We start from the raw sequence: 24,674 nt of genomic DNA on the forward strand, positions 1-24,674 counted from the left end.
AACAGTATTAAAGACAGCATGTTGTGCAACATTCTTGGCTTGTGTATCTGTCGTTCGCTGTATTTTTTGTTTGTCTGTTTTGGCTTGTTTGTTTGTTTTAAAATTCCCTAGGCCAAATAAACTCCACTTTATTTACAGGAGCTGTAAAAATATGTAATGGGAATTTACAGTAATGCAAGGAAGAGCAACATAAAGTCCGGAGGTGAAGAAAGCCAAGTTCTGACTTTAAAAAGCTGAACGCTGAGCAGAAGCAACAGAGTTACTCTGAAGAGAAGGAACAGCAAGGGGCTGTATATAAAAAAGGTGTTACAAAGAAGCTGGGACAAGCCTGTGCAGGAACAAGGAATATTTGGTCTGCAGTTCTCCAATTGAGATTACATATATGTTCTCCAGTTGTATTATAAATACATTTCCATAATAAAACAAGAGAGGGCAGGCAAAGCTTAACCAATAATTTTGCACAGGAATTAAGATCCAGAATTCTGATACTGATTTGCAATTCCTGAATTAATTTCGGATGTTAGAATTTCAATCATCAGAAATTCTGAACATAAATGACAGGCCCAGAACACATCGAGTGCTATTATGTGAATCAGTATTCAGGCTTAGTGCTTTCCACTGTTTACATGTTTACCTAGACTACATTTTCTTGCTTTTGTTTGCAATACAGTAACCTCAGTGAGATGGCATGATATAGTCTATACATCATGCAACACAAAAATAAACTCTGTCCTGCCCACAATCAAATGTGTTTGGGACAATCTGACATGCAGGTAAGTGCTGTAAATTACACACGCTATAGACATACTGAGGTGAACCTTTGGGACAGGAAATGTCATCTATTCCGTGTTCTTGAGAGAACAAAACACAAGGCAGTACTAATCTAGGAAGTTAGGTAGCTATATTGGTACTGTAAATTTAACACAATATGGTTGCTCACTTCTGCTTGCCCACAAATGGGATGACAAAGGAAACTGCAGCTCATTCTGCACATTGAATGTATGGTCTGAGGTAAAATTTTGTAGTTGTTTCTGCATTTGCTAAACGTAAATTACAAACTATGTGTTATGCTTTCTCAACTTTGAAATTTTGAAACTAGAGATAATATTTTTTATTAAAACCAAATACCTACTGATCCAAAACAAATACACTAGTAAAAACTTTAAGTACTTTTCAGAAGGTAAGTTGTCTACAATGTAACTGAACACTGACACCACAGTTACCTTAAGAGCCACTAAAATTAAATCACATTGTTTACATACGTCCTTTTATTGCTTGGAAATGCATTTCTTTATTCTTAAGGGTATGGGTAGGTGAATAAGTTATTACAGAACATCAGATATTTCATTTTTCCACCAACTTAACCCACAGTACCAATACCAATATGCAAGAAAGGGCAACTGAAAAATAGGCTGGGAAGCAGCTGGGAGAGAGCAGCTGTGCGTGAGTAACTTGCGCCTTGTACCTTACTCCATTGCAACTTGCCTGTCTGCTCTAAAAAAATTACCGTGAAGACAGAAATCATTCCACTATGTTGTATGCAGTAGTACTTACCAGGAGTACAGAATGGTTCCTACTACCGATGCGAGTTTGCTGTTTTCTTGCTTCTGTTTTGCAAGACCAAAATCGGCTTAAAAAAAAAAAAAAAAAAAGATTCACACATCAATGACCACTCTCTCTGCATGATGAGCGGTGCTGTTTGGTTCACAACAGCTGAAAAGCTGAGGGATGGTGAAGGGGAAGTTGTTGGTTTGGATTTTTTTTCCTCCTTTTATCTTTTACATTTAAAGTTACAGTATAGTACTATCTTCCTACCTCCACATAAAACACATAAATTAATAACTTATGTTTGAATCAGGTCTACTAGCTTTAGAAATATTATAAATACATCTCCGATACTTTCAATACAAACTACAAAATCAATTACAGGTTTCTATTAATATATTTGAATGACGACTGCATGACAATGGCAAGTACCATCTAATAATTTGTGATACAATGCCCAAATTAATTGAAAAATAATGTAATGACAGCTGTAATGATTTGGTTTTCCTTCAAGTTATAATAATCAGCTGGGAAGGACAGACTTTCTCAGAAATTTAATTTCAAAGAAGTACAAGGGGATACTAATATGAAAAGTTCAGATTCAAAGACTGCATTAGTTAAGAAATAATGAAAAATCTTAGCATTACCATACGGGAAAAGCTATAGATTTAGATGATCATGCAGTTATGTTAATATAAGCGTCTTCTGTCTAATTATCAGGTGTTCTTTCACAAATTTGTCACATAATCTTTACCATACTTTAACCTAAGTTTCATGAAAGCAGCTTAAGTTTATTTTTTTGAATTCAATAATATATTGAATTTCAATACTATACTGCTGTCTCAGTGCAAAAATGCAGATAAAATACATTGCACTTTACTAAATCCAAGGACAGACAGCAAGGGAAAATCATTGTACTTGTCAAAGTTTTTTAATAAATTCTTCATTGAAATTCTGCTTTAGAATTGGTAAGATTTGCAAAGTAAATTATATTGTTTAAAATATTTTAAGGTTCCTGTTCTACATGGACCCAAGGTACTCTTAAGACAAGTATGACAGGCCATTGCATTCCCATTTCAACTGTTTTTACAGTGAGATTGTTAACATTTCAGTTCAAAATATTTCTACTCAGCAAAAAAGCTGCAGAGCAGATGAAAAACAGGTAAGAAAAATTATTTTCTGTTTGCTCTTGCTCAGTGTAAGCTTCAGGGTTATGAAGAGGGGTAGGTTTCTTATTCAAAAATGGCCTTTGACAAGAAAGCCAAATCTAGGTACCCAGGCCACAGAGCCTTCTTCTTTGAACAAAATGTTCAATGAAGGACTAGCTCTGTAGTGCTTGGAAAATATAAGTAGAAAGAATATTGAATTAACAGGATAAGTGATAGGTCTTTCTTTAGCCCTCAAGCTTGATACAAGTCAGGTATTTCACTCCAGAGAATATTAACCCCAATAGAAGCAGGGATTTTTGCAATGTTGATACTTCCGTGAATTAATTTGAGTGAATCATAATAACTTCCCTTCTTTGGAGTCCTTCACATAAATTCCATGAAAAAAAAGTATTAAGACACTGAATCAAAAAATTCAGTTCCTGGTGCTTGAAATATTTAGGAAAGGAAAGAGGAGAGCTGGCCATCCCAATTTTGGAAGAATGAGTCTACCTTAATAGAATATCAGTGATTACTTATCTAGAAAGGGAGGGAGGGAAGGAGGGATGAAAAGATCAACAAGATGGAGAAATTATATACTCTTTCTCTTAGGCTCAGGTCCTCAGAAGCGAAGGGAAAAGACATGTTTCACAGGCAATAATCTTTTCCAAATTCTACTAAAACATTTTGATACCAGCAAGAAGCTCAAAATACAACTGCTGCTGTTAGAACTAGGGAAGGTAATGCACAGAACAATCATCTTTACCTTAAACATAAACATTAAAACCACTAAAAATTGTCTACCAGTTCAGAGGATTCTTGTTGTCCTCTGCAACCTTGCAATGCAGGAATAACATTGGCATTAGAGAGGCAACTCCCTCATCACCAAAAAAAACAAAAGCCCTCATTTTGACCGTTAGACTGTCCAGCCTTCCTGAAAAGTAAACATTAACCTTTTTGGACCAATTAAAAAAAAAAAAACAATGGCTTATAGTACAGGTGAAGGAAAACCAAAATGCTAGTGGATGACATATTTCTATGAGGAAGTCATCTTGAAGTTTTAATACCACCAGTGGAAAGATCCATCTACCTGCTCAAAGAAGAGGAGCTTCTATTTCTGCAAAATAATGGTTGTTTGATCTGCATACAATATTTTAGAAAAATTATAATTTTTCTGTTTTTAAACAATATTTTAAATGTTTCAGGTTCATGTGAATTACATACATCATAATTTATATTACTATCCTAATCATGACAGTTTGTAAGCTACAGGGAATGGTAGGTACACTAATCTAGCCATAACGTTTTATAAAATATTCTTTTTTAATAATAGCTTTTGGTGCTTTGTGTACTGGGCAACCTGAATTGATGTGATTTCTTTACAGCTAATTTCTCTAAATGTTGGAAGCTTGGCATTCTTCATTGAAAATTTAGATTATTTTTAAGTCTGTTCAAAGACAATAAAAAACTAACAAGCTTTCACCATTAGATGGATTTTTATAAATTAAGATTAAACACGTAATTTCACCAGCAATTCAATACCAATAGATTCATTTCTCTCTGAGGTATTGCATTTAACTAATGTTTACACTCTGATTTTTTCCTCTATTAACATGTGTATTAGGAGTCAAGAAAACTAAATATGATTTTAATTTAAAAACAAAAAAAAAAACATAGAAAATAGTCCAACAACCATGCAAGAGAGTCCTCAAACGGGAAGAAAAATTAACACAAAAGGATGCAATCATAATCTTTTAGATTCTGAAAAACACTTCTTCACTTGCTGACATTGTGTTTAGGGTAGCAGAGTAAGTGATAATTAAGTCTTCTAAGTAAGATTGTTTCAGAAAACATTAACATGCTTGGGAAGAAGGTATGAAGGGAAGATAGAACCATGAAAAAATTAGTAAGGTGACTTGGCTAGTATCTTAACGTCTTACTGGGTGTCTCTTGAACTTTCACAATACCCAAATAACAAATTTTCTAAATCTTAGCAAACTTTTTAAAGGAGCATATTAGGTACCTATATTTTTATTGTTGTTGTTGTTGACAGAATTAGTTGTTCTCATTCGCCATTTTATTTCCCAAGATTTCACCTATCCAACTGATCTTCCACAGTTAAGACAAGCGGATTTTTTCCAGATGCTACTTCTTAACAACAGCAATCTTATATTTGTATGTTTGTTGCCTTAACTTATATTTGAGCCATATTTGAAAATACCATAGTTTTTCCTAAAAACAAATATGTATTCAAAGATGAAAAGCAAAGCAAAAAAAAGAGGATGAATGGGGAATAAAATTGCATATGAACTTCAGACCTATTCAGGTCAAATTTTCACTGTCCCCATTGAACAGATTCATCTTTTACCCTTAAAGGCTCAGGCTGAGACAGATTAGCTTTGCTACTCATCAGCTGGTTTGCAGCTGTAATCAAGAAAGCTTTTTTGCTACTCACTGAGTAGTATTAGGTATTTGATGTTTTCAAATGATGCAGCAATACTATTATTAATAGATGTTTCCTCTGTTTGACAGAAAATATAGAATAAGCATTTCTAGAAATTTAGAAAGACAAATGAGTCTTTTCTATTGTTATACTGAAGCATTCTTTTATTACTAGTCATAGTAATAAGTTTTCCAAGCTCAATATCCTAAAATATATTTATTTTTTATCTCAACTTACTTCTTTCTTCAAAAGCCTGAGCAAGTGTCAAACTGCTGATATTAATAATGGAAAATCAGTATTTCTTAACTAAAATTCAGAAGTGATGATCATATTTATGGCTATTCCAGTCCTATAAATTTTTAATTATCAAGACCAGTGCTTTATAACATATATAGTACCTGGTATATCTTATGCTTGATAGGAATTATTGGCATAAGTAGAACCAATTAATAGCCAAATAAACCTGCTGCACATTTAAGTTACTGTGTTACAGTGATTTGGAACATAAAGACAGAATTTTAATTTTATTTTCCATAAAAGCATATCCTAAAATCAAGATAATCTGCAATTTAATCAACAGTAGTACATAATTATTCTAGTTTTTTCCATCAATAGAATGGGAACAGAATTCATTTCTCATCATTCGCAAATACATGTTTCTAGCTACTCTATTTTTCACCTTTCCATGTGGTAATATCAGTGCCTCATAAAGTCAGCCTACTATCTGTCAGTTTTTTGAAACCTGTAACTTCTGCACTAAGAACATCAGCATTGCTCCCCATCTAGAAATGAGATCTGTGGAGAGAGATGTGATTACGTTATTAAGCCACCAACAGCAGCCAGAATGTTTGATTTACAGTGTGAACATAAATCAAACATAATCACTTGTTTAACTTGAAAATTCCACTGAGCTTATTATGGAAGCTTTGAAAATGAAGCACTACAAGCATTTCCTTGAATCTTGGTATGAAGGGCATCAGGTCTTTTAAACAAGCCATAAAATCTACAAAAAATTTAGCCTTGTTCTAAGGGACTTCGAAAAGTAGTGACTGACACACAACATAAGCTAGTATCACTTCACCTCATGGCCGCTGCTTTTCTGGGTATGGCACAGAATCAGGAGGCAATAGGTCTTCTACAAAGTGCACTAAACAACGAAAATATTCTGAATTACAAAATTAACAGGTAGATTTCTTCCAGCATCTAGCAAACATTTGAACTTTTCAAGTCTCAATTGCTTCACTGTTCTGATACATCCTGGTTGCCTGCTACAACTACAAGTATGTCAAATAGATGATTTGTCTCAAAACTAGTAGTCTGCTGCTACATGATAATCCTAGGTTTAATACAGTTCCGTACAGATCTTTTCTGCTGCTGTTGTATTGTGTGTATTAAACAGAAAACAGAGCACACCACCCAAAAGAGCATAGAGAATCCTTCACTAATCTTGATATTGGATCTGAAAGGTGTTAAAGTGATTCCACACAGCCCTCTTGGACCATCAAGATCCAAACATTGCTGAAACTAGAAGGTACTGAGGAAAAGTGTAGTCTTTTGTTTTGTCCTACAAACAAGAAACAAACAAAACTAGGAAGCTCTAGACAGAAATATGCTGTGCTAGGAGAAAAATACTGCTGCAGTAAAATATAGCTGCAATAAAAACAGACATTTTAAATTCATAAAACTATAACTTTTCAACATCTTATATGGAAAGCTGAGCAAATTAAATTGTGAGCCACTGTTAATATGGGTTCAGTCTCTAAAACCCCATGCAAAACCTGTACAACAAAACAACTTTTGTTTAGGCTATGCCTGATATTCTACTATACATGGTTTGTGTATTTGTTTTGTGGTTTTTTTTGTTTGTTTTTGTTATTTTATCAAAAATTAAAAATCAGACTTTCAATCCGACTAGAGTTGTACAATTTCAGTAATATTTTTCTACCAATTTAGAATAAGCTGTTAATGAAATTACAGGTTAGCATAATTTAATATTTATATTTTTGTCATATTTGTAGGTCAACCAGTTATAATTAAATGCTATACCAACATATAAGAGATGGTAGTTCTGGCCCCTATCAAATATATGTCAGAGATGAAACGGAACAAATGAATAGAATGGGCAGTTGCAGAGACTGCGTAAAAACAGCATTCTTAAAGTTCTCTACCATCAGAAACAGAGATCTTGCACCAACACTAACCCAGCTAGGATCAGATTGAAAATGTCTGTCTCCATTTTCAACAATTAAAAGACTTAAAAGAGCCTGAAAAAAGATTGTGATAATGCATATTTAACTGACGTGTAAAAGACGTCATCAGAAATGCAACGTTACATAACCTTCAGATTAAAATGAAGCACTTCACTGGGCTTACAACTTTCATTTGTATTTTCCATAAGTTTAAAAATAAAAATGAAAAAATAAAAATAAATAAACCTGGATAAGGATAGTGTCTGATCAATCACATTCAAAATTTAAGAGAAAGAAAATACAGTGCAGTTATACAAATTAAAAAATTCTTCCTACAATTAACCTCAGATACTCTTTTTGCAGTAAAACTTATTGCACAGATATTCAAAGATCATATCTAGAAAAGGTTCTTCAGAGTTTAATCTTACATTGCACCAGAAAAGTTGCAGAGTTTTCTGCTTCCATGAGTTCTAGTGTTCAGCTACCTTTCTCCATAGGTCCCTGCCTACCAAGTTCTGGCCTCCTGTATGTAGCAATTTCTTTGTGCTTTTAAGACATTCAAGCATAATTCTTTAGCATTTTTTTTTATTTGTGTGCTCTAACAGAAAGATAAGCATGTCTCCCACACTATGCACTCCTTTTCTTTTCAAGCAACATAAACTCAGAATCTGTGTAAGAGGCCTTCATAGGATTTAGGACATGAGTGGCTCAGTTCTCACATACAGGGCAGGGGGGAGAAATTTATCTGTGCGTCCCTGAACTTTTTTAAGCAGTTTATAGCTGGGACTGTCACATAGCCATGCACAGCATGGAATGAAAATCTCTGTCTACAGAAGCACTTTGTGCTATTTTATTGCTTACTTACTTTTTTATTTTTTTAACACGTTTGGTTGTTTTTGAAATCAAAATCCTCTGTGAATGTCTAAAACTAAGCCAAAGCTACTGTACCATTAAATATATATAAATATATATATATATATATGAACAATTTTAGTTACAGAGGAATAAGAAGCCTTAGTTATACTGTCAGCTTTGAGGGTTTCACAGCAAAAGATTAACAAGTGTTACTATTTCCAGAAGGTCTGGCTGAGGAAGAGGAAAAAATGTGCATCACTGTAAGATACACAAGCTTCTTTTATGAAGCAAAATCATTTGGACCATCAGAGGTTGTATCTTAAATACACAGTCATGCAACACTGCTTCACAGATATTTCTCCGGTAAGATTAATTAAAGTTTTGGATGGTTTTAGGACGTGAAATACTACAAGAAACTAAACTCTGGCTCCATAGGATGACTGTGCAGGACTACAGTTCTGAGCAGAATACTCACTACTACAGGCTCAGGGGTATAAAAATAAGAGAAGGCCCTCTTATTTTTAAAAACTGACATTAAATCTTCTGCAGAGACAGATTTAAGATTTCTCAATATATGAGCATATGCTTTCATCTTTGTCTGACATTTTTTACTTTCATCTAAAACCACGTGAAATTGTTAAATGGATAATAAAAGAAAAAATCCCAAAATACTGTCAGACATAATTATGAAGTCTATAAATGGTCCAGTCTTTGGCATGCATGGACTTCATGCGTTAGGCACAACACAGCATGCACCAATACAGTACATATTTACTATAACTGAAAAGAAAGAAAATCTTTCTTTCGTTATGTCTGTAAAACAAGAAATCTCTGCAAAATTCAGAAATAATAGATAAAAGAACTTCAGCTCCCTCTGAAAATTCAATACACACTGGTAACTGAAGTACTAAAGTGTTTGTTTAAATATTGCAATAGTTTTGAACCAATCACTATAGAAATGGTCAAAGCAAGTTTCATGTTTTTCTGTTTTCCTCAACATCTGTAAATCTTTGATAGAATTATTATGCTTTTCAAAAGTAATTTTGGGCTTATATTTAAAAATATATTTATGCTTTTATATAGGTCTAGATCGGACCAGAGCAAAGACAAAGGTGTTGTATCAAGCCAAGAGTGCCCCTCAGTGGCAACATGTTGGTATGAAATACAACTGTATGATATTTTACTCTAAAATAATATTCTGATTATTTATTTTCATCATTTAGGGACAAATGTTCCATTAAATCTACTCCTTTCAAAACTGTGTTACTATTAAGAATCATAGTGTTTTAACACACACAATTTAATCATGAATGAATTTAAGTAGATATGTTGTCAGGTATAAATACTATAAAAAGACAGATGCTAAATAAATTTGCCTATTATAGCTGAGTTTTCTGTGGTTGGGTGTCTGCATATGTCTACAGTTTTCCTTTATTTTTAAAGAAGAGAGATTGTTTTTTGTATCACAACTTCTCATAACACTAATTTTTATTTGATTCTGTCATAAGCAGTAAGAAAGCATGCAGCAGCTCTTTGAGACTATTAAAAATTACAGTATCTGAATTGCTGGTAAGCATTGCTGTATATTCCAAGTTATATTAATTCATTCAAAGAGTAAAAATTTGCCATACTTCAAAGCACTATTCACATATCTACAGTTTTCAAACCCTATTCTGAAGCCTCCCTGGGCTCCTTCTTTCACACTGTGGAGATTAAAGAAATATACATAAAGAATATTTACTACTACAGGCTCAGAGATATAGCACCTCACTGCAGCTGATCACAGAACAGTTGACAGGTACTAAACAATTGCATGGTGGAACTCAAATAGAAAAAATGTTCGTTTTACTTTGCATGTTCATTAGCACTGGCTATATAATCTGTTTGTCTCAGTATTCTTTCTGATTTAAATAAAAGGCCTTGAAGCATAACTACAGTTTAATTTTTTCAGGGCTAAATCATCTCCTCTGTCACGTTTGACATACAGCTGCAAAAAATATAGTCATGGCTGATGATACCTGGCAGCAATGATCACAAAATCTGCAGTAGCAATTATTTTACACAACAGTATAATAAATACAATAATTTACTAGCTTTCAAGTATGGCGGCCAGTGCCTCAGTATCTGAAACCTTTTGTGAGTTTCAGTAAAGAAATTCTACTCACTTTCATCATGGGAAATTCTCTTCAAGTAAAGGAGTTTTACTTACTAATTGTAACTTTGTCTTTATCCCCCAGCATGACGTTGTTTGGAGTGAGATCTCGATGAACAATCATTTTCTCTTTATGCAGATAACGAAGAGCTAGGCAAAGCTTAAAAACAAACAGAAAGAACCTTACAAATATTCTTAACTGCAATCTAAGTAAAGGCACATATAATTATGCTCATATCTGGTATTAGTACTTGATATAATAAGCATTACTTTGCTCTCTATTAGCCTAACAAACATAAATGGTGCTACTAACTACATGCAGAAAAGTATTGGTGAAAAAAAAAAACATACACCCTTACTTGGATAAATATATGCCATATTCTGTCTTCTGTAAACTGCTGTTTCTTTTCCTTCAAAGAGTGAAAATGTTCTCCCAATGGCACTCCGTCTATGAGCTCCATGACTATGTACAACCTGTCATCTACAAAAAAGAAAATTCAATATAAAGAAATAAATTTATATAGAAGGCATTTGAAAATGGAGTATTTGAGGTTAAAATATATTTTTAAGCTTTTTTTTGGGGGGGGGGGTTGGTTTTTACAGACAAACACATTTTATTATTATTTCTACTCCTTGTTTTTCCAATTTTTCCTCTGTATCCATTTGTACCACAGCAACTACAAGGAATTCACTGCCTCTTAATCACTCAGTAGGAAGGCGTAGGTAGCTAACTCTTTGTTAAAAAAATAAAATTAAAAAAAAAGACAATATGGCTAAGCAGTTTGTATCACTCATTCTACTATATCTTTTATCCCTACTTAATATTCTGTCTGCAAATTTGGGCTCCTTAGCTCTCTATAGGATGAGAATGATACTTTCTACACATTTAGACTGCATGTAGTTTTACTGATAGATAAACACATTTAAATATTATTTCTCATATTTTTTTCAATCTTAAAGCAATATAAGCCTGTCTGAATCACAGCCATTCTTGAAGAAAATGTTACCATTTACTTTTCAAATTTGACACACTCCAAGCTGTAAATACTTCTATTATATATTTCTATTTCTTCATTATGTATAATACAGTAATTCTCTACTTTTATACTTACTTTCCAAGAAAGTTCTGTAATACCGTACCACATTTGGATGATAAAGCTACAATGAGGAAAGAAATTTAGATCTTTAGAATACTTAGACTGATGGCACAGTATTTATGTTTAGGTACACAACGGAAGGAAGAATTCCACAAGGATTCCACGAATTTGCTTATGAACTCCAGTGCAATGCTATCCCAGACGCTTTGTTGCAAAGAAAACATCAAAGTGTTGCAGATTACCAGAGCAAACAGATTTAAAGGAAAAAAAAAAAAAGCATGATTCATACCCCTCTCTCCTGTTAATAATTGGAACAGAATAAAGGAAGTTTGAAGACAGACAATTACACCTACATCAAAGTATTGACTTTCATAGTTTATGAACACTAATGATTAGTCTGTTCTGTCGTATTAGTCTTATTAATTTACACTTACAAAAACAACCATCTTCTCAACATATTTTAAATCCAAGAATTCATTTACAGAATTCCTGAGAAAAGTTCATATGCTACCAACAAAAAGAAGTAAGAATCTTCAATAACAAGCATTTGCACTGCTGCTAACACTGCAGCAAGAACATCTGCAATATTGAAAACATTCATCTGAAAGGGACAAATACTGTACTGATCAGATAGAAGCAGTAACAGCAGGTGGAAGCCCTGCTACAAGAGAACTTACAATTATTAATTCTAACAGCAGAAAGCCCATACATAAAACTTCCGTCCGTAAAGCCTACCTGCTCTTTGATGATAGTTAATTCAGAGACAATGTTCTTTACACTGCTGTCCCTGTCTTTTTTGTCTTTTCCAAATGCAGGATTATGTAAATTGACTTCTTTCATTGCCAGAAGATTTTGACCATTATGTTTTCTAACCTATAAAAAAGATAAAATCCCTGTAAAATTAGTATAGGATGGGCACAGAAAGGACATTATTATGGATACCATATTAGTTAACTGAGTCCAAATACACCTTACAAAAGTTAGTCATAGCTTTTTTTCTGCATATGATGTTATATGTATACATACGTGACGCGATTAGCCAAAAGAACTGCCCCACTATGCAGGTTAGCATTAAACTGGTGAACTTGCCATTGTGTTTGAAGGAACATTAACAGTGCACAGTGTTCCTTTCCAAATGAAATATGCTTGAACTTCTGTGGTTTTACACAGATTTGTTAGCAATAGACAGATATGCTGTTTGTGGAAAGCAATTAACAAAAAGTAAAACTAGTCAACCTAAGGAATATACTAGTCAATCTTATAAGATGTAACAAAACAAAATCACAGTAAATGCTAAGAGGAGAAATGTACATTTGTTAGCAAGAAGCCAAGACAATGGTACCTTTTGGTACCTTCATTTCCTCAATAAAATCCAAAGGAAGTTAGTGCCTAAAACCGGTGTTAGACCTTCTTTTTTACGGTTCCTCTCAAGCCTGTAAACTAGTATCAAAAAAGAAGTTTACCTTATATACACTTCCAAAAGCTCCACTGCCAAGGTGTTCTAAAATTGCATAATTGCCTATATGTTTTGTAGGCACTTTATTCTGATTGATGCTCTCAATACTTTCAGCAATTTGCTTCAATTCATCCTCCTGATTATAAATTAAATGACAAATAAGTAAATACAAAACATTTCATGCCTTTCTTGTGCTAAGAATGTGCAAAGAATACAGCTTCTTAAAACTACGAAGCCTTATACTTACCTTCAATAAATTCAGCTTTGATACCAGCTCTTCATAAGCACTAATATCACGCACATAATGTCCAATATCAATGAAGATTTCAAACAAGTCAGTCGGAAAAAGTCTACAAAGGTTTAACATTTTCATGTATTTAGAAAGTACTCGCAATAGATTGTGATCTAGAGAAATTCAGTGTTTATTAGTAATTCTTACTTTAGTGTTTTCTAAATAATACACTTATTCTTGACTAACGTATTCTTCTAACTCATTACATATATAGGCACCAAAAGACTTTTCAAAATTTAGACTTGAGTCTCCATGTGTCAGGTATTAATATAAATGCCAGTTCTCCAAAGTGTAAGCCTCTTTAAAGTCAATGCACTTCCTGAATTTCCAGTCTTTTTCATATTTTTTCTTATAGTATATTACTTTATGCTTGTAGTCACCTTGTCTGAGTTTCTCCTTGTAATGCATTAAATGGTAGGATTAACATTTGTCTGCATTTAACACCCATCTCAGAATTTTTATCCCAGGAAGTCTAGCCTAAAAGATGGAAAGGACTGAGAACAGCAGAAAGGCCACATGTAAGCTAACAGATAGAATATGATATTTGATTAGTGACATGCTTAACTGGAGGTCAGTTTCCTTTTAAAGTTCTGACAAAAATGAAAATATGGAAAACTAAGGCATTTAGAAAAAAAATGAAAGACAGCAAAGCAGGCCATTTTTATCACTTCCAACGCTTGACACCAACCAGCAATATTCATTAGAAACTGGGGCCCTTCTCCAGTACAAAATCCACCTTTTTAAAAGTAAAAATGAGATAAAATTTATATTTAGAATTTTAGGAACTTATGATACAGAATAAAGTCATATAGAAACACTACTATGAGGCAGACCTCATAGGCAGTATGATTACTATCCTAACAAATTAAACTATCCCACAAATTAAACTGTTAAGTTTTACACAGCCTTTGTAGCCTACCTGAAGAAACTGTCACCACCAGTAAAAATGGCTAATTGATGAAAGGCCTTTTCCCCTTGCTGGCCCAAACCTTTTTGTAATGCTCCTAAGTAAGCTGGCTTGATGCAAAGTTATTCACAAGTGAAGGAGCAGATGACTGAGCAGAGGAAAAAATTAGTTTTCCCAGTTACTTGCTACTACCCAGGGCTGTAACTTGCATCTGATAATCTTCAGATATAAGTACAGTTTATCTCTGACAGTATAAAATCTGTCTAGAACAAATTTTAAACAATTATTCATGTGGGAGGAAGGAGTCCCTACTGAGCTAGGTTCTCTGGCAAGCATAACAATAGAAGTCTCTGTACTGAACATCTAGACCTTGTAGGCTGGCACTGATGCAATGCAGGAAAGTCTATCTGTGGCTGCAGACTGGATAGAAGTTGTCTGTTACTTATTATTTTTGCTGAAAATAACTGACATTTAAAAACAACATCTTTCTGATTGGAATGACATCTTCTGAAAGCCATCCTAAAGGAGTTTCAGAAAACATTTTGTTAACATACCTTTTAAAGATATGTCGATTTCTTTCCATACTGAAGAGAAATCTCAAGGCTCTGAAAGCATAACACTACAGTAGGAAAAATACTAAAATCAATGACAAATCTAAACACAAATGGAAAAGCCAATGGTAAACATCAAGGTTTCCCAACATGTCAGTAAGCTCTGTACTTATATGACTAGGTAGATTACATTATTAACCTGATAATGAAGGGAGTAAAAATGTATTTTTAGGCTCCTCCTGTACTAGGTAGGACTATATAAGAAAAAAGGGGAGGGAGGAAGAAAAAGTAGATAACTATAGCTATAGTACACACTGAAAAGTGTGTAAGTCCTCATCTTTTTACCTGCAGATAGTTCAAGACTTGAGAGTTGCTCTCTTCTCCAACAGTAAAAAAAAAAAAAAAAAAAAGGTAAATGTAATCCATGTTTTTGAAATGATACAGTAGAAACAGCATTTGACATTGTTTTCTGAAAAAATGCGGTATAGAACACCAGAAGTTCTAACACGGGACAAAAAAAAAATCTTTTTTTTTTCTATAAAGTACATCTACATTACAGAAATCTTTACATACCACAGTTTCTACATAATCTATACTGAACAAAGTTTATTTGTAAAACATCCACTGATAGGTAGTTAATATGTATGCTTTTATGTAACACATCTTGAATTCTTTCTATCAAGAGTCATTTACTGTACCTGCTATACAATATGGCTGACCAAACAAAGATGGCTATGAAGTAAACCAAAGGGAAATAAGGTATTGATATCTGAAACAGTGCAAATAAGTAAATGCTTCTAACAATTTAGACTTACTCTATTGTATCAGTGACTAAAATGCTACCACAGTTCATTGTGGTAATCCCTATTTTGATGATGGTAACTGTGTCTTAGTGATAACTGCAGAACTAATCTGTACGTTTAGAACACATTTTTCAATATTTTGAAAATGCATTAAATTAAGAAAATAATGGCCAAATAATACTTGGAAGGAAATTTTGAAGAAAATAAACAGACTTAATGCTACTAAGAAGCTGTCTCTTTTACAGGACAATGTTTCTTTTCAGTCCAAAATAAACTCCCCATCACAGGAGAAAGATTGTGGGTTGCTATGTCTAATATTCCACTAAGAATTATACTCAGAATTTAGCTGCACAAAATAACATGGACCAGCTGAGCCGTAAATGCTACCTTGAAAGGTTTTTATTTTAGAGACTGTACATAGATTTTATTTTAGAAAGCCCACCAGTGAAGGGATACCATGAAACTACATTAATAATAAGTGGGCATTTAAAATGGCAGTAGTATTTGTCTTTCTTCCATTAGTATTCTGAGATTAAATATTAATATATGTGATATGCCTCAGCTAAGGCATGATGATTTTTATACATGATACTAATGCAGAATCAATGATTAATACTACAGCAACAACTGAAGTAATGGAGTGAAATCGCTAAGGTAATACAGTAGAAATAAGCTGAAAATGTAATTATTGAAAGCACAGAAAATGGGACAGTAAAGAACTGGACTGCACTGTGAGAATCTAAAAAAAATGACTATGAAATTCATAAAGGGTATTCCAATAGCTACAACTGTAATGCATAGCAGTAGCAATGATAAAGGCCTTACAGATAGCAATTCAGCTGTGCTAAGGATCTCATACTTGCCCACAGAAGAGCAACACAGAGTTGTGTCACAGACATCCCTTAACCACAGACCACTACTTTATTAAAGGTTAGAAAGACACCCATTTCACAAAGGCTGGAAAAGAGCCAGCAGATAATTAGTAACTGCTGATAAATTTCAGCCTAAGTTGACTCAAACCAGTACATTTAAGATATCGTCATGCAAAAATAAGAGACATTCTGCACTTATTTGCTCTATATTTAACCTACACTTAAATTTGCTTTATTTCATGTGATGTTTTCCTGTATTTTATTTAAATTTTTAATTATTAATATTTTATTTTATTAATATTTATCAATAATAATATAAACTATAATTATTAAAATAATTAATTTTATTTAACACCCACCGTATGATACTCCAGAAAGAAACAGATATTAGTACAACATCAAGTTTTCATCAAGTTTCAGTGAGAGCAAGGAACAAAAAAAGTTCTGATGCTGGGCAGCCTGAAGTAGTCCTATCACTGGAAAAATACTCATTTTCCTTTACACTATATGAGGTGCAAGAAACAAGGTAGATCAGAAAAGAGCACCTTAAATTGAATCAGCTGTTCAGCTTTTACTTCCTGGACCATTTGTTACTCCTTTGGTTTTTTTTGTTGTTGTTGTTTGTTTGTTTTTGTTCTGTTTTATTTGTTTGTTTTTGTTTTTATTTTATTTTTTTCCCCCTAAAGTAAGATATTTACTTTAAAATAAATCTTAAAACCATAAAAATTCTCAGGAACTGTTTTGGACTTTCAATATGCAATTATAATAAAGGAAGTTACCTGCAATAAATTAGCTTTTTCAGCATTCCTTTCTTTGTTTGGTAAAATAAGCTTTGCTATTGTGTATATTCCATTTGCCTGGAAACAGAGAAAGGTTAACATTAACGGCATTCCTTTGCACAGAAACCACAAATAAAAAACATTGTTACTTCAGATAAATCAGAATCTAATACAAATTTCCAAGTTCTCAACCTCCTGAATTATAAACTGAAATAACTAAATGTACATAATGAAATCATCTTTACATTTAAACAGATACTACAAAGAGAGCTTGCAAACAGATAAAGAAGCAATAAATATCATAAACTAGAGAGACACCAGAAGTGATAGCCTGAGTCTGTGCCTTCGGTGGGATTTTGTGAAACCCATACCGTGTTTCAGTTTCCATTTCCCTGTAACCATGCTTGTGTCCTCTACTAACATATTATATCCATCACGTTGGTTTGAGAGATGGGCACTAGCGGATTTAGTTTCAGTACAGCTCTCAGTTACCTCACAAGCTCCCTGCTGGGGACTACTCTCCTCTCTAGCAGACCTGAAGGGAATGTGTGTCAGCTCTACAGATGCTCTGCTGCAGTTCCTGACACGTTTTCTTAAACTGTTCAGGAAGGCTGGATTTAACCTAAACTTTTAGCCAGTGGAACATAGACATTGAGTCATAAACACGTTCTGGCCCGCAGGCTGCTACCGAGGCTGTAAGTTCAGACAAAGACAAAGGATGGACGGAAAGAGGGCAGCTACAGCAGAAGCCAATGGTTCTCAACAGCCTGAACCAGATATCCTTTGCTACTGATATAAACTTTTAGAGGGTATTTAGCTTTACTTTCTATACAAGTTCCAGCATGTAACTAAAAGTGCTGCAACTCTTCTCCCTCTATCTATTTTTAAACTAAGTTTCTTCATCTTGTTCACCATGCAACTCTAAGTTACAATAGCACAGAGAAAGAAGTAGGATTGAAAATGAAAGAGACTGCTGTAGTGTAGAAATCAGTTAAAATGAACGTACTTGAAGCTTTGTCCTGATTTGAAAGGGGGACATTGGCTGATATTTTGACGGAGGGAGATGTCGTTGTCTTTTAACAGAATGAGTGGAGGAAGAAGCTAAACTTGAAACACCTTATTTCCAGGTTGTACATTGTCCCATCAATTTTAAGCAATTTTAACTGACACCACAGTTATCACGCACTGCTGGAGCAACACTGAAAAAAACTACTCTATGTTAAAATCAACCTTTTGTTTCCTAAGTCCCCCAAGAGTTGCACTGTTTTCAAAATATATCTAACTTAATAAATGATGTTTTATTTTGATGAAATCAGATTCAGCATTAAACATATGAAGTTATGTTGTTCAGATAAAAAGCTAAATTTGGTTTACTGTGAATTTTAGTGCTTAAGATACATAGAAAAAAAATCTAGACTTACTTCTATTCTTTTCTGCCTGAACAACAGTTTTTGAAATGTATACGAATGTCTTTACCTAAGTACCTTCTTTACCATAATTAAGACAACTCTGTTTTCTCAATTCCTTTTAGGAATAACTTCAGCTGGGTTTTAAAATAAAATGAGGGCTTTGATCACTGACAACACATAGGGTATAAAAGTTGGATATGGATTTTAGCTGATATTATTGTCCTAAATATTGATGTTTTTGGCTATTCATGCAATACATAGCAGGGATTTTTAAGAACAGTTTTCAAATCCATAAGTCCCAGCTGACATATTACATTTTAAAATGTAGTTTAGAAACACACCCCTGGGGATGGAATGCCAGGAAGCCATCTCAGAAATAGCAGACTCTGAGGAAAAAGGGAAATTGTTTGTGAAACAACAACTCAACATTAAGCTGCCCAGTTGGAAAGTAAGAATTTGTATTTCTCAGTTAATTCCATGATGACACTTATTACTATTCTGTTATGAATGCAGCAAAAGCATGGCAAGAGATGCCAACCAAAATATACACTAAGTAAAGCTGTTTATTATCCCAAACAGCTAGATACATATGTTGATATCCTTGTGCATATTTGTGTGTTTGTAAATGTATAAAGAGAGATAATGTTATATAAAACGTATATAAAAGTTATATAAAGGCACATTGTCCAATCCCTTTAAATTGAATTTTGCTTGTTAATTGATAGTGACCAGTAAGAACAAATAAGTAAAATTATAAACCATAATGCCTTACTTAACTGAATAAAGTCTTCCTACCTGTACTACACTGTAAGCGTTAGTGTCATTGAGCACCAGTTCAGTAATTGCAGCACAACAAGCTAGAACAAAAAATCAGATGTAACATTTAGGGTCAGATTCATAAAGAAATTCAGATGGCATGGTGAGTTAACCTTGCCTAAGGGCCAAATGCACACCCCACCACTCATTCACTCCCCTTCTTCAACAGGTGGGGAAAAATAAGATAGAAAAGCTCATGGGTGAAGATAAAGATCTGGAAATTGCTCACTGTTTATCAGCACAGTCAAAATAGACTTGACTTACGGAAAAATTAATTTAACTTATTGCCAATTAGAATAGATTAGGATAGTGAGAAACAAAGATTAAAAATTAAAACACCTTCCCCTCACCTCCTCCTTTTTTTCCCCAGAACCATCTTCATTCCTTTATTCCCAGCTCCTCTACCCCATGCCCCAGCGGGGAGCGGGGTGGGGGTGGTGACAGATGAGCATTACAGTCAGTAGCTAACAGTTCCTCTCTGCTGCTCCTTCCTCTTCATACTTTTCCTCTGCTCTAGCATGGGTCCTCTCCACAGGATGCAGTGTGAATACCTGCTCCACCATGGTCCTTCCAATGGGCTGCAGGGGAATCTCTGCTCCAGTGCCTAGAGCACCTCTTCCTCCACCTTTCATGACCTTGGTGTTCACACTGCTGTTTCTTCTTTTTCCTCTCCTCCTCTGCTCACTCAGTGTTTTTGCCCTTTCTTTAATACTTTTTCACAGACACACCACCAACTTTGCTGATGGGTTCAACTTTGGCCAGCGATGAGTCTGCTGTGGAGCCCCCTGGCAACAGCTATGTCCAGCACAGGATGACCCCTACCTCTCAGAGGCCACCCTTGCAGGCCTCCCACTACCAATACCTTGACACCTACACCCAATACCCAAAAGGTAAAAATATAGATAGGTACTCCCGTCATAACTAGAAGTCTTCTGTAAATTCAGTGCTTACATACAACTGTTTTTCCTAGGAGTCCTTAAAGAAAGCAGAAGTAACCCAAATACATGCTCCATTTAGTTAGTGTTTTTGGTAAGGCACTACAGTCTTTAAGGACATGAGGACTGCTAGTGCAATTCATTTCACATTACTAGCTCCTCAAAGGTAACAGTGATAAAGCACTCAAAAGGTGCCTTCCAACCCAAACCATTCTATGATTCTATGATTATGCTACATCTTTCAGGAATATTCTTCTCATGTAATCCTAGTAAGGATAGTTTCCACGGTCCTTCGGTAATCACTGGAAAAAGGTGATCCTTCAGAAGACATTTCAGAGTGGAGACTTGATGTGATATTTGATACTAATAAATCTCCTCTAAAAGGGACTCTCTCCACAGCTACTGAATGATCCTCACTTGACTGACTTCACCTAAAGACAGTCTTAGAAATACCACTCTGAAAGAGTTCCACTATAATGAATTTATGACTAATCTATCATAGTAAGTTTGAACGGAGGGAACAATGTGATCAAATAAAACTAATCTCAAGCTAAAAATAAAATCTTAAAAAACTGAGACATTTATACAGGTGGAAGAAATATATGATTCCTGCGTACTTAATATTTCATCCTTTGCTTCTTTCTTTAAAAAAAGTGTGTTTTTGAATATATGTACTGGTATTGCACATTTAGAAATTAACACAGCTTGACTTTGTGCTACCACTTCAGGTGGGAATATACACACTAGCAGGTAAAAATGTTTATAATTTCAATTTTGAAATATTTTGAATCCTTTTGCACAAGTGTAAGTGAACACGTGACTGAGGATTATGCCTTGTAAACCAACCTGCTTGAAGGGAGAAAGTATTTTCTTGTATCTCGTCAGAACTCAAATCATCTGACAAATGAAGATATTGGATTCTGCCTGCTGCATTCGCACTAGATAAACTTCCAACTGAAGAGCGATCAGAAACAAGATTTCTTTCCCTGAAAGAATTAAATTCCAATATAAAAATGGCTTAACACATCTTTAGCCATTTCTGAAAGTTCTGAAAATGTCTTTTTTTCACTACATTAATAATGTTAATTGTTAATTAATAATTGTTAATACAATTTGAAAAAGCAAAGAAGCCTTTAAACAGAAAATCCCTTTAATGCATTTATCATTTATATTCACCATTCTAGTTCACTAAATAGGTGTCTAATTATAAAGAAACTAAGTAAACACTAATGACATTTATAATCTATTCATGCCAGTATATACACTGCAAGTATGAAAAACTGTAAGAGAACAATGCATAGTTGAAAAAAATACTGCTTATTCATTATGTTTTAAATAGTATTTTAATTTTTATAGACATCATACACAGCTGAACAAAACAAAGATGCTATTTGATAAAATGGAGTTTAGTCAAACGTAACTTAAAACATGAAACAGTCTCATGTAATTGACAGGGTGCTCAGGAATGAAAACCTACCCCTGTAATATATGAAGGAGCTGCTTGATTCCACCCCAAACACGGATTTCCACACTAGTCTCAGGGTCTTCACAAACCTGTACCAGAATCCAAACTACACTCCATAGAAGCTTAATATGATCAGAATGGAGTAAACTGAGCAAAACTGGAATTCCTTCATACATTTTTACTTGTTCTTTGACCTGTGACTCTGCACATAGGAGACGTAACAACTCTGCTGTTAGCCTGAAAAAATCAGTAAGAGATTTTAACAGTAGCTTCATCATTAATTTTTATTGCCTGTTAGAAATATATATATATATATATATATATATATATATATAATTTCGTCCCTCACAAAGGATGAAATTATATTTACTATTGAATTTGACTAAGTTTTCCACTAAAAAGACAGCCAAGCATACACAGCTGCCATGGAGGTGGCCAGGTGGACTACAATCATTCAACCATTCATATTACCACCTTCTTGCTAATGGCATTACTACTGCAAATAGCACTGCATGTATGAAGTGTGTGTACAAGTATAAAGTCCATCTGTTAAAACAGAATAACTCTACAAACAACCTAGATTTTTTTCCAGTATGTTTTGAATATTATGTTTACAAAAGGATTGGATGTATTATTAAAAAATTTTGCACAAGATTTTCATTAACTTCAGTGTAATTAAGATGGACTTTTCAGTGAAACTATGGTTAGGGATTTTCACTTCCACTTGAGACCAGAAAGCTGCATGCATGTCTCATGAAACATCAGAAAATCCCTAACTGAATTAAAAATTATTCATAATTAGCATTGAACTTCATCAGCTTCCTGCCTACATTCAAATTCCAATTTTTATAACAACCTTTTGGTTTATATATAATCTAAATAATTTCAAATGCAGAAACTAAGTAACATATTTTCACATTTTCATTTTATTTATCTCTAATAATGTGTAAAATAATTTGCATACAAGAAGCACAAAATTTTTTTTAAGTCTTCAAAATTATAAATGTGGATAGTTTATGTGAAATATCAACTTTGAAGTCTATTTGTTTCTTACTGAAGTGCAGATATACTATGTTCAACTAGCAGGCTTAGATGAGCTGAAAGTGGACGTTTAAAGATCTTTACAATTTTGTGATTAGAGGGATTTGTGGTCTTATCTAGCCTCTGGTATAAGCTACGGCAGCTATATGTCTTGCAATTTTTTACTATTTTTTATTTAATATTGAAGGAACTGTCTGAGTTCAATATACTTTCCATCTAACCATTCAAGTTTGACAGCAGCAAAGGTATATCAAGAAAATCTTCTGCTGTCACTTTATGGTAACATTAAAATTTATTTGCACTGCACTGTAGGCCATCAGCAGAGAGAGAAGAGACAGCCTATAACAGAACTACTAGAAGAGATTTTACTGTATCAATATCTGACAGAAAATACTTAGGTTTCAGAAATTTACCTTGAGAATCTTAAAGTGGCACTCTATCTAATTCCTCTAAATAAACATGCCTCTAAATGAAAAAGTCAAAAAAAATATTTTAACATAATTAATCTACGAGCAAAATCTCACCTTTTAGAAAGCAAATCGTATTCATGTAATATCACCAGCAAGTTCTCAACAATGGTGAGTTCACTTATCTTCTCCCTACATTCTGGACTACAAATTGATTATTCCTGGCATTTATATGAAATTAAATTACATCAAAAAACACACTGCTCTTTAGCCTCATTCCCTATACATTGTTTTGACTAATTTTTTTTCTTCAAATTTTGTCTAATAACAACATCACAGACATTTAAAGACACAAAGATATATTGGGTTAAGACTAACAGTGCAACAATTTTCAATTTTCTCAGTACAAAAATAGTAAATGTGGACACCTGGATGCACAGAAGTAAAGATGAAAATAATTTGTTTCACACTAGAAATTAAGAAAATTAGCTGTACCTTTAGAATAAAATATAATTTACATGAATATTAGTAATATACTCCATATACTGTCTTACCCAGTCAAAATGTGAAACATTTAATTCTGTGAAGAAATTTAAATGGAAGTTGCAAATGTATGTATAAGATTCAAATTCAAATTAATACTGATAATAAAAAAAGAAAAAAAAATGAAATGGAATAAAAGAAATTTGGGAAAAGAGAACATCCAGAGAAAGGTTAGTAAGTAATTTTTTATTGATCTTAACGAATTGTATTATTATTTTCAGTTTTAAATTTTTCCTTATAATTTTTCATTTTAAAGATAACATTGTTAAACAAGTCTGGAAGACATTAGAAATTAAGTCATTAAGAATGAAAGATGCTGTATCTTCCTTTTTCCTTTTCCCCATCCCCACCTACAACAGGGTAAAATAATAATAATAATTTTTAAAAAAATAACCTTATTTTCATTTAAACCAGTTGTTTGTGAAGAAAAGGTACATATACATTGATTTGGGTGTATGTATTCATTATTTACTTCATTGAACAATATTCTTGCTTGCTACTGTGGGACACTGTTATACTAAGTTCAGTACAAAAGACCTTTGCATACAGAGAAATCAGTAAGAACTACAGAATCCTGCACAGGGATTACAAAAGAGATTCTATGACTCCAGCCTTGCAAAGCTCTCCACACGAGCAAGAAGTGTGCTGCAAGGACCAAAGTTTCCAATTAGTAGCTAGTAAAACCTTTTTAACTTTCCATTTTTACTGATTCAATGTAAAATGAAGCAGACTTCCTAGTCTTCCACAGAACAAGACTTGATTTTGAAAAAAAAAAAAAAAAGTATTCCTCACAAACAAGACAAGACATAACACGTGTAAGACATAACATTAAAATTCTTATTGTGAACAGCAGCACATTATGTTGAACCTACCTTTCTGCTAGGCTAATCAGGGCAAGAAGAGCACCTAAAAGCACATTACTGTCTCTGGCAGACAACAAATTTACTAAGGTCTAGAAAATGAAACATCAAA

General features: G+C 33.7%; 1 protein-coding gene across 10 annotated transcripts in view; it reads right to left on the reverse strand.

Annotated features, from left to right (window-relative positions):
• The window catches only part of NEK10 (NIMA related kinase 10), a 106,159-nt gene that overhangs the window by 69,228 nt on the left and 12,257 nt on the right, over positions 1-24,674 (reverse strand). For 8 of the 10 annotated variants that reach the window (XR_013946229.1, XR_013946230.1, XR_013946231.1 and 5 more), the window contains 15 exons: positions 24,575-24,654; positions 23,277-23,363; positions 21,724-21,948; positions 21,093-21,232; positions 19,291-19,352; positions 18,837-18,881; positions 17,087-17,164; positions 14,636-14,700; positions 13,130-13,232; positions 12,890-13,018; positions 12,162-12,299; positions 11,442-11,487; positions 10,689-10,810; positions 10,387-10,489; positions 1,555-1,630 (listed from right to left, as the gene is read on the reverse strand). Coding sequence is in view for 2 of the 10 variants with exons in the window: in XM_080579133.1 (XP_080435259.1) it covers positions 1,555-1,630; positions 10,387-10,489; positions 10,689-10,810; positions 11,442-11,487; positions 12,162-12,299; positions 12,890-13,018; positions 13,130-13,232; positions 14,636-14,700; positions 17,087-17,164; positions 18,837-18,881; positions 19,291-19,352; positions 21,093-21,232; positions 21,724-21,948; positions 23,277-23,363; positions 24,575-24,654 (1,499 nt within the window). In the remaining 8 variants the exon portion in view is untranslated. The remainder of the gene's footprint in view (positions 1-1,554; positions 1,631-10,386; positions 10,490-10,688; positions 10,811-11,441; positions 11,488-12,161; positions 12,300-12,889; positions 13,019-13,129; positions 13,233-14,635; positions 14,701-17,086; positions 17,165-18,836; positions 18,882-19,290; positions 19,353-21,092; positions 21,233-21,723; positions 21,949-23,276; positions 23,364-24,574; positions 24,655-24,674) is intronic. The other 2 variants (XR_013946234.1, XM_080579132.1) reach the window with 1 other exon arrangement.

Source organism: Anser brachyrhynchus, assembly GCF_964034855.1.
Source record: "Anser brachyrhynchus genome assembly, chromosome: 2".
Taxonomy (NCBI): Eukaryota; Metazoa; Chordata; class Aves; order Anseriformes; family Anatidae; genus Anser; species Anser brachyrhynchus.